Source organism: Colobus angolensis, unplaced genomic scaffold (assembly GCF_000951035.1).
Source record: "Colobus angolensis palliatus isolate OR3802 unplaced genomic scaffold, Cang.pa_1.0 Scaffold344, whole genome shotgun sequence".
Classification (NCBI taxonomy): Eukaryota; Metazoa; Chordata; class Mammalia; order Primates; family Cercopithecidae; genus Colobus; species Colobus angolensis.
This window is the reverse complement of record NW_012116755.1, coordinates 2,172,003-2,182,602: the sequence shown is the minus strand read 5'-3', so window position 1 is coordinate 2,182,602 and position 10,600 is coordinate 2,172,003. Positions and strand designations below refer to the sequence as shown.

At 35.0% G+C, this 10,600-nt stretch overlaps 1 protein-coding gene across 3 annotated transcripts in view; it reads right to left on the bottom strand.

The window, feature by feature from the left end:
- SACM1L (SAC1 suppressor of actin mutations 1-like (yeast)) overlaps window positions 1–10,600 on the bottom strand; it is a 63,193-nt gene that overhangs the window by 16,944 nt on the left and 35,649 nt on the right. For all 3 annotated transcript variants that reach the window (XM_011952657.1, XM_011952656.1, XM_011952658.1), the window contains 4 exons: window positions 9,480–9,581; window positions 6,660–6,745; window positions 5,785–5,871; window positions 5,209–5,277 (listed from right to left, as the gene is read on the bottom strand). In XM_011952657.1, coding sequence (XP_011808047.1) covers window positions 5,209–5,277; window positions 5,785–5,871; window positions 6,660–6,745; window positions 9,480–9,581 — 344 coding nt within the window. The remainder of the gene's footprint in view (window positions 1–5,208; window positions 5,278–5,784; window positions 5,872–6,659; window positions 6,746–9,479; window positions 9,582–10,600) is intronic.

The following is a 10,600-nucleotide window of genomic DNA, read 5'->3' as shown; positions in this document are numbered from 1 at the left end:
TTGCAGTGAGCTGAGATCTGGCCACTGCACTCCAGCCTGGGCGACAGAGCAAGCCTCCGTCTCAAAAAAAAAAAAAAAAATCCAAAAAGGTAAAGACAAGGGCAAATATAAAAGCCAGTATTATTGAAATCCTGGTCTGTAACTTCACTTCTTATTTCTACAGGATTTAAAAGTCAAATGCAGTCCGGAATGGTGGCTCACATCTGTAATCCTAGCGCTTTGGTAGGCTGAGGCAAGAGGATGGCTTGAGGTCAGGAGTTCAAGACCAGCCTGGGCAATATAGTGAGACCCCCCCCATCTGTATAAAAACACAAAAAAAATTAGCCAAGCATGGTGGCATGCGCCTGTAGTCCTAGCTGCTGAGGAAGCTGAAGTGTGAGGATTCCTTCAGCCCAGGAGTTCAAGATTACACAGAGCTATGATCGTGCCACTGCATGCAAGCCTAGGCAACAGAGCAAGACCTTTTCTCTAAAAAATAAATACATACATACACAAATAAGAGTCAGTTGCATAAAAATAATTATGTTACTGAAACACAATATATAAAGATGCAATTTGAAATGTTAACATAAAAAGGAAGCAAGAAGGCTTTACAGGAGTACAGCTTTTGTATGCTTCTGGTATCAATTCAAATTAGATACTTATAACATTAGCATATTATATGTAATCCTCATGGTAACCACAAAGAAAACAGCTATAGAATATACACAAATGAAAATGAGAAAGTAATCAAAATATATCACTACCAAAAAAAATCAACTAAGCACAGTAAGAGACGGTAATGGAGGAAATGAGGAACGAAAAGCTAAAAGACACACAGAAAACAAGTAACAGAAGAGCAGAAGTAAATCCTTATCAGTAATTACTTTAAATGTAAATGGATTAACTCTCCAATAAAAATAAGTAGACCGGCAAAATGGAAAAAAAATATGATCTAACTACATGCTGTCTCGAAGAGATTCATTTTAGACCTAAAGATATATACAGGTTGAAAGAGAAAGGATGAAAAAACATATTTTATGCAAATAGTAATCAAAAAAGAGCTGGAATAACTACACTAGTATCAGACAAGATACACTCTAAGTGAAATACTGTTACAAAAGACAAAAAAAGAACATTGTTTACTGATTAAATGGTCAATTTTCCAAGAAGATACAACAATTATAAACACATATGCAACAAACCATGACAGCCTGAAGATATAACTAAGCACACTGACAGAACTGAAGGGAGAAACAGAAAATTATATAACAATAGTAGGGGCTGGGTGCGGTGGCTCACGCCTGTAATCCCAGCATTCTGGGAGGCCGAGGCGGGTAGATCACGAGGTCAGGAGACTGAGACCATCCTGGCTAAATAGTGAAGCCCTGTGTCTACTGAAAATACAAAAAATTAGCTGGGCGTGGTGGTGGGTGCCTGTAGTCCCAGTTACTCAGGAGGCTGAGGCAGGAGAATGGCATGAACCCGGGAGGTGGAACTTGCCGTGAGCCGAGATCGCGCCACTGTACTCTAGCCTGGGCAACAGACAGAGACTGTCTCCAAAAAAAAAAGGAAACTTCAATACCCTACTTTCAACAATAGAACAATGAGACAGAGACGAATAAGCAAATACAGAATAAAATAGAGAATTTAAACACCATCATAAGCCAATCAGACCCAACAGACACATACATATTACTCTACCCAATAACAGCAGAATACACATTTTTTACAAGTACACATGAAATATTCTCTAAGACAAACTATACTCTAGGCCACAAAACAAGTTTTAACACATTTTTAAAAATTCAAATTACATTAGGTATATATTCTGATCACAACAGAAAGCTAAAAATCAAGAATAGAAGGAAAACTAGAAATTTCACAAACGTGAAAAACCAACAACATACTGAACCACTGGTTCAAAGACAAAATCCCAGAAAGAGAAATTAGAAAATACCTGAGACAAGTGAAAACAAAAATACAATACACCAAATGTATGAAATAAAGCAAAAGCAGTGCTGAGGAAAATTTCTCGCTGTAAATGCATTCATTAAAAAATAAAACCTCAAAGCAATAACCTAATTTTACACTTTAAGGAACAAGAAAAAGAAGAGCAAACTAAACCCAAAGCTACCAGAGGAAATAATAAAAATTAGAGATAAATAAAATAGAAAATATAAAAACAATAAAGTCAATAAAACTACAAGTTAAACTTTGAAAAGATCAATAAAATTCACAAACTCTTAGCTAGAATGACCAAAACGAAAGACTCAAATTACTAAAATCAGGAGTGACAGTGAACATTACTACCAATTTCTGAGAAATAAAAAGGATTTAAGAGAATACTATGAACAACTGTATGCCAACAAGTAGGAAAACCCAGATTGGCAAATTCCTAGACACATAATCTGCCAAAACTGAATCATGAAAAAAATAGAAAACCTAAATAGACCAATACATAGTAAGGAGATCAAATCAGTAATGAAAACAAACAGAAACAAAAAAGTCTCCTAACAAAGACAAACCTGGACTAGATGGCTTTACTAGTGAACTCACCAGTGAATTCTACTAAAATTTAAAGAATTAACACCAGTCTTCCTCAAACTCTAACAAAAAGATGAAGAAGAGAGAACACTTTCTAACTTATTCTGTAAAGATAAGATTATCCTGATATCAAAACTAGACAAAGATATTACAAGAAAAGAAAACTACAGGCCAATATCCTTTATGAATATTAATGTAAAAATCCCCCAACCAAACACTAGCACACCAAATTCTGCAGCATATTTAAAAAGTATATACCATGACCAAAAGGATTTATTCCCACAATGTAAGGCTGGTTCAATATACGAAAATCAATCAGTATAATACACCACATTCATAGAATGAAGGGAAAAAAACAAACAAGCATCTCGATTGATACAGAAAAGTATCTGACAAAATTCAACACCCCTTCTTGATAAAAACATTCAACCAGATAACTTAGAAAAAGAAGAAAAGTTCCTCAACATAAAGGCCATTATGTGAAAAACCCACAGCTAATATCATATTTAACGATGAAAGACCAAAAGCTTTTCTCCTAAGAAAAGGAATAAGGCAAGGATACTTGCTTTCACAATTTCTGTTCAACATAGTATTAGTAGTTCTAGTGACAGCAATTAGGCAAGAAAAAAAACAATAAAAGGCATCCAAATTGGAAAGGAAGCATAAAATTATCTCTGTTTATAGGTGACAGGATTTTATATACAGAAAACCCTAAAAATTCTGCAAAATAGCTATTGGAGATTATAAATTCAACAAAATTGCAGCATACAAAAATCAAGACACAATAATCACTTGCATTTCTATATACTAACAATGAAATATCCAAAAAGGAAACTACAAAAACAATTTCATTTACAATAGCAAAACAAACAAACAAACAAAAGCACCATTCAGGCATAAATACTCAAAAATAAATTTAAACAAGGACGTGAAATGCATGTACACTGAAAACTGCAAAATATTGCTGAAAGAAATTTTTTAAAACATAAATAAATGAAAAGACATCTGCATTGCTGGACTGACAAACAATATTACTAAGAAAACAGTACTATTCAAAGTGATCAATCTGTCAATTCAATGTAATTGCTACTAAAATCTCAATGCCATTGTTTACAGAAATAGAAAAACCAAGCCTAAAATTCATAAGCAATCTCAAGGGATCTCAAGTAGCCAAAATTATCTTGAAAAAGGAGAAGGAAGTTGGAATTATCACATTTCCTGATTTTAAAACTTATTACACAAAGCTGTAGTAACCAAAATAGTGTTATCCCGTCCTAAGGACAGACACAGAGACCAATGTACTAGAACAGAGCCTCAAGATAAGACCTTACATATGTGTTCAACTGATTTTTTTATTAGGGTGACAGACTATTCAAAGGAAAAGAACAGTCTTTTATAAATGGTGCTGGGAAAACTGGATATCCATATGCAAAAGAATGAAGTTGGACCCTTACCCCTACACTATATACAAAAATTAACTCATGTGCAGTGATAAGAAGTAATACACAGACACACATAGACAAAACAAAAATTAACTCAAAACAGACCAAAGGCCTGTAAGATCTAAAACTATAAAGACTCTTAAGAAGAAAATACAGGGGTAACTTTATGTTACTGGATTTGGTGACAATTTCTTGAATTTGACACCAAGAGCAGAGGCAACAAAAGAAAAACTAGATAAGCTGGACTTAAACAATTTGTATCCCAAGGACATTGTCAAGACAGTAAAAAATCAACCTAAAGAGCGGGAGAAAATATCTGTACAGCACCTGTCTGCTAAGAGATAAATATCCAGACTTCATTAAGAATGACTACAACTGAAACAAAAACGACCTGATTAAAAAAGAGCCAAAGGATTTACGTAGACATTTCTCTAAAGAAGATACACAAATGGCCAATCAGTACATAAAAAGATGCTCAAAATCACACAAATCATTAGAGAAACGTAAATCAACTCAACACTGCGAGACACCACTCCACACCCATCAGGATGGCTATAATTAAAAACTCATACACACACACACACACACACACACAAAAAACAGAAAACAACAATTGTCAGCAAGGATATGAAGAAACTGGAACTGGTGTATTGCTGGTGGGAATACAAAATGGTGCAGCCGCTATGGCAAACAGTACGGTGGTTCCTCAAAGAGTCAAACATAGAATCACCATATGATCCAGCAATTCTACTTCTAAGTAAAAGCCTAAAAGAACTGAAAACAGGGACTCAATCACACAGATCCTTGTACACCACCAATGTTTATACACACACACACAAACACACACACACACACTGGAATATTCTTCAGTCTTAAAAAAAGAATGAAATTCTATACATGCTACAAGATGGATGAACCTTAAAAACATTAAAAAAGACAAATATTGTATTATTCCACTTACATAGGGGTACTCAGAATAGACAAATTCAGAGAGACAGAAAGTAAAATAGAATTACCAGGGGCCGTGGGGAGGGAGGTAACAGGAAGTTAATTATTTAATGGATAGAGTTTCTGTCTGGTATGATGAAATGTGGAAATGAACAGTGATGATGGTTGTACATTACAAACTACTTAATGCCACTGAATTGTATACTTAAAAATGGTTAAAATAGTAAATTTTCTGTCAAGAAAAAGTTAAGGTTTCCTCCGCCCCCAACCCAAGAAACGTAAGAAACATTACCAGATTGATTATAACTTGTTTTCCATAAATAATTACTTGGGAATCAAAATGCCTTTGGAAACCATCCATCTAGAGGGAAAAGAGTTACATATTTTACTGGAGTACATTATGTAATTTATAAATACAATTTAAATACTTATAATATTTTAAAAGGACCTCCTTAAATGTCTTATTTCTATATTCAAAAGAATGATGTCAGGATGTGAACTATGTCTTCTAGATATTCTAAATGTCATCTAGTAATCATAAGCTATTTTACTCTGAGCTGCAACACTACCACTTTAATTCTGAGTACAACATCAGAGGAATATATTAAGTACTCTAAAAAGCATAAATTTACAAATCTTACTGAGATCTCTTAAATCCTTACTTGCCACGCCATTCAATCACAGTTTGTTTTTCTATATTTCTAACATGCCACCTACACAACTTTTGGTTTAGAGGTTTACTATGTGCTAGAACCAAGAAGAGCCTCAAAGATGTTGAATGCTGATTTAGGGGAGTAAACACATTCTTTACATGCAAATTAAAATGCTATTAAGCTTCTATTTTTAGCCAACAAAAAGGCATACACACGTGATTTGCTACTTTGCTGATTTGTGGCAGTGGTTTGTACTTGAGGTTTGGTCTTTGGGACCAGAAAACAGGTATTGATCCTCGAGTCTAAAAGAAAAGAGAGAAACGTGAAAAGAAACACAAACATATTTGTTTTTCTCACCTTACTTATTGTCAGCAGTATATAAATTAATGAACATGCAAGGGAAAAAAGTAATACAACCTACCAACTATTTTAAAAATCCATGTGTATCTCTCCTAAAGTTCATATTTTATGAAAAAACATTTAGAACTTTTTCTCCTTCTAGTTTTATATACACGGCATTTGTGTAGTAGATAGTTCTTTATTTCCCCGAAATTCTACATTTATCTATCAGTAAAAATTAACAGGTTACATCTGTTATATAATTTGGCATTACGAAAAAATTAGAAAATTGCTTTATTCATTTTCAAATGGATATGTTTATCAACATATGAATACATTTGGACACTAACGCTCTGGAGCAGCAAGTGGTCCACAACTCCATAAGGCAACAGAAGAGACATCTCACAGTGGCAGGTAAAGTCAATCATAAGCCATCAGCTTGTCCTATCATCACTGCCCTGAATACATGTAAATGGTTCAACAGACAGATGGCTCCATTTCCATAACTCTCCTTGCACCTCCTAGCCTACCCTCTCCTCCAGGGATTTAATTTAAGGGCAGGAAATGTCAGTAGGTTAGTGCCAGATTAATGGACTTTCCTTTCTTGGGGTGAACTTTTTCTGCACTGTAGATAAAAATATTTCACAAGAACGGAGGAGAAGGGAAAAGAGGGAAATTTCAACATGACAGAAAATTATAATCCAAGCAGAAAAGGCCAACTCACTGACTGCCTAACAGACTAACAACTTGCCTGTACAAATGAAGCTTTGCTCCCACTGTAGTGCACAATTTGTTCTGTTTCTACAAAGTTAGCTGCATGGCCTTCAGAATCAATTCCTAAGTGGAAAAAAAATTAAGAATTAACTATACTGATTACGTAAAGAAACACTTCAGAAACCCACTAATTCAGGTTAACTTGGAGAGAACTAAGTCAGTTCAAATTAGTGGAAAAGTCATTATGAAAATACAATTCAAACAAACTCATTATACATGACCAGAAAACTAACAGAAGCTCACTCACTTTAAACAGGCTTAAAGAGAAGTATAAAAACCTATTAATAAACAGATGAAGCTGGTTGCTCTTAAATACACTGATTGTTCCTACATGCAAAATTCCTCTAAAATAGTGTTTCTCAAACTTCAGACATTTTTTTTTTTTTTTTTTTTTTTTTGAGACGGAGTCTCGCTCTGTCGCCCAGGCTGGAGTGCAGTGGCCGGATCTCAGCTCACTGCAAGCTCCGCCTCCCGGGTTTACGCCATTCTCCTGCCTCAGCCTCCCGAGCAGCTGGGACTACAGGCGCCCATCACCTCGCCCGGCTAATTTTTTGTATTTTATTTTTTAGTAGAGACGGGGTTTCACCGGGTTAGCCAGGATGGTCTCGATCTCCTGATCTCGTGATCCGCCCGTCTCGGCCTCCCAAAGTGCTGGGATTACAGGCTTGAGCCACCGCACCTGGCCTCAGACATCTTTTAAAGAAAAAAAAAAAAAAAAAATTCTCAAGGATCCCTGAGAAAATGTCCATAGATCCTAATTTGAAAAATACTAGTTTGAAAGGTAACACTATCAATTTAGGTAATTATACTTAGTAACAACACAATACTCAACGTAAATACAGGCCATTTTATTTTTATTTATTTATATTTTGAGACGGAGTTTCACTCTTGTTGCCCAGGCTGGAGTGCAATGGCGCGATCTCAGCTCACCACAACCTCTGCCTCCCGGGTTCAAGCAATTCTCCTGCCTTAGCCTCTCAAGTGGCTGGGATTACAGGCATGCGCCAGCACGCCCCACTAATTTTTGTATTTTTAGTAGAGATGGGGCTTCTACATGTTGGTCAGGCTGGTCTCGAACTCCCAACGTCAGGTGATCCGCCCACCTCGCCCTCCCAAAGTGCTGGAATTACAGGCGTGAGCCACCACACCTGGTGAATATAGGCCATTTTAAAATATTTTGTTATAACAGTGCAAATGGTCTCCAGCAGATGCTTATACTGATTTTAATTATGAAAATGAAAACACAAAAACTGTATGTGATCCTCTGTAATTCCATAAATATGCTCACAAAACCTACTTCAAAAAGCAAAGCGGATTCTTGATGCTGTTTAGTTCTTTCAAATATTTGAAGCATTCCTTTAAAAATTTGTTTACATAATCTATTTTTACAAGGAAAAGCTTGCTAAGCAAATGCAACTTTCAAGCTAGTCCCTGACCCAAATTACCAAATTATCAGAAAGAAATCAATGGATTTTTAACTGTGCCAAATATTTCCTAACATCCTTTCTATCTCACATATTTCTCACATATAACATTTGGAGGTATATGCGAAGTATCACTGTTTTTGTTACCATATCACCAGAAGGGGCCAAAATTATTGAGCCAAATCAGCAATGACATGACTCCTCAATACTTTATGAGATTACTTGTCAGAGGCACAGGCTATCCTTGCTTCCTTTCATAATTCCCACTAAGGAACAACATCTAGTTATTTTTAAAAGTGAGAGTCAGAGTGAGAGATAGTATGTGTGTTTCTGTGTATGAAAGAAAGATCTTTATGAAAAGATTTGCAAGACATATTAAGAAAAAAAGGAACCAAGGTACAGAAAAATATGCATAGAACATTATCACTGTCTAAAAAAAGGAGGAAGAGAAGGGCACATACCTGTACTAGCATAAAAATTATCCGGAAGGATAAACAAGAAACTAACATCTGATTAGCTGGTAAGGGGGTAAGAACCGAGCAGATGAGGTCAGAAATGGGAAATATTTTTTATCACATTAAAAAAATACTTTTTGATATTTGAAATATGTAAATGCACTACCTGTTCAAAAAATTTAATCAAAAACTATGTTTCCATCCAAGAAAATCTAGTTACAAGAGAGTTGCTAACTCTAATTTGGTTTGTGATCTTCGCCAGGTCACACACTCAATGTTATTCTTCCTCTGCTACCAGAGGTATTAAGCAAATAATCTCTACAACTTTCTGGCCCCAAGCTACAATTTATTTAATGGCTTACAGCCATAAAATATGCTGATATACTCTGGCTAAAAAAAAATAGAAAGATTGGAGAAACTCCTTTTCATAATGACAGTAAGCTTTAATACAGATTTCTAAAGTTAGCTTCGTTTAGAAATAAGCATGTTGCTAGTACAAAGTCTGGAAAATAAATGCTCAAAATGTAAATGTTCACAAAGTTGAAGGCATAAAGCAAATGACTAGCTTCATGCATGCAAAAAAACCTAAAAGCAATACAAGAAAATACTTTCTAGGTTAGGTTACTGAAAACTACACTGAGTTCAGCTGTGCTTTCAGATATCCAGCAAACAACATGATCAGTTCCTCTTCAAGCAGTAAGCAGCAGCCTACAAGTATAACATTAACATTTGCAATGTAATTACAGTAGCTGAAACACGGAAGACCTACCTAATTATTATAATGAAGTAGGAGATAAATACTTAGCAAGGCTATCAAATGATAATGAAAACAAATAAAATACAAAAGGTTACATTCATGTTACTGTAAGACAAAATATTAATTACAGATATGATCCATGCTGACAAAATTAATCTCACCTCTTACATAATAGCGCACACCAGCTCTGAAACAGCTCCTCCTCGAGATGAGAATCCAATCAAAGTATTTTCCATTAATAGAACATGAATGCATGGTAATAACTTAACTACATTAAGAAAAATACAACATATAATAGAAATCATAAGCATTGTGTCTAGATTGTTTGAATGCATCTACCCTAATAATGGTCTTTAAGAGAAAAAATGAGAGTATCCAAATCTTCCTGAATATTCAGAAGCCCTTAGTACTATAATCAACTGTGAAGCTCTGTCAAGTTAATAACCCTATGACATGAATGCAATATGTTTAAGAAGTTCACTATGGTGTTTTTATTTAAATGATATGCTTCCCTTTTCCTGATATCCTCAACTACTTTCTAAAGAATTAAGTATAAACCACATCACTGAAAAATCTACTCTGAATGGAAAACATAAATTTAAAATAGATTAACTTTCAAATAAGAAATGAAAAAGCAGGGGAGGGAAGTCTAGGCTACTGTAGTTAAGGAAAAAAAAAATGAAATGCATGACACATAATTATAAATTAGCCATAACAGCTGGTAAGCATATGAAGATTCACAGATTAAAGTGAATTAGACAAAAGTTACCTAGAAATGGAAATTCTGACTCTACCTTATCCTCAAAATAGAAAAGGTGAACGTCAGTATGAAAGACTGTATCACCCTCTTCTTATAAAGTTATTTCCCTTAACTACTAATAATAGTATATGCTACAGGACACTTCCTACACCATTCAGTAATATAAACAGTCATATACCTAGAAATTCTAAAGGCTGATCTCTCCACTTCGTTCCCAGAGTAAAGGGTTGCAAAAGCCTTTGCAATTGGCATACCTCTTACATTAAATGTTTTTATTATGAAATATAATAAACAGTAAAATACAATGTATGCAACTATTTACAATAGTTAAATACCCATTTAGTATGGGGAGTTGATATTAAATGGGTAAGAATTTCTTACTGGAGTGATGGAAACAGGATGCTGGTTGCACAACACTGTGAATGAAATTAATGCCACTCACTGGATTTAAAGTAAGACTTAGATAGGGCGGAGCAAGATGGCCAAATAGGAACAGCTCCAGTCTCCAACTCCCGGCGCGAG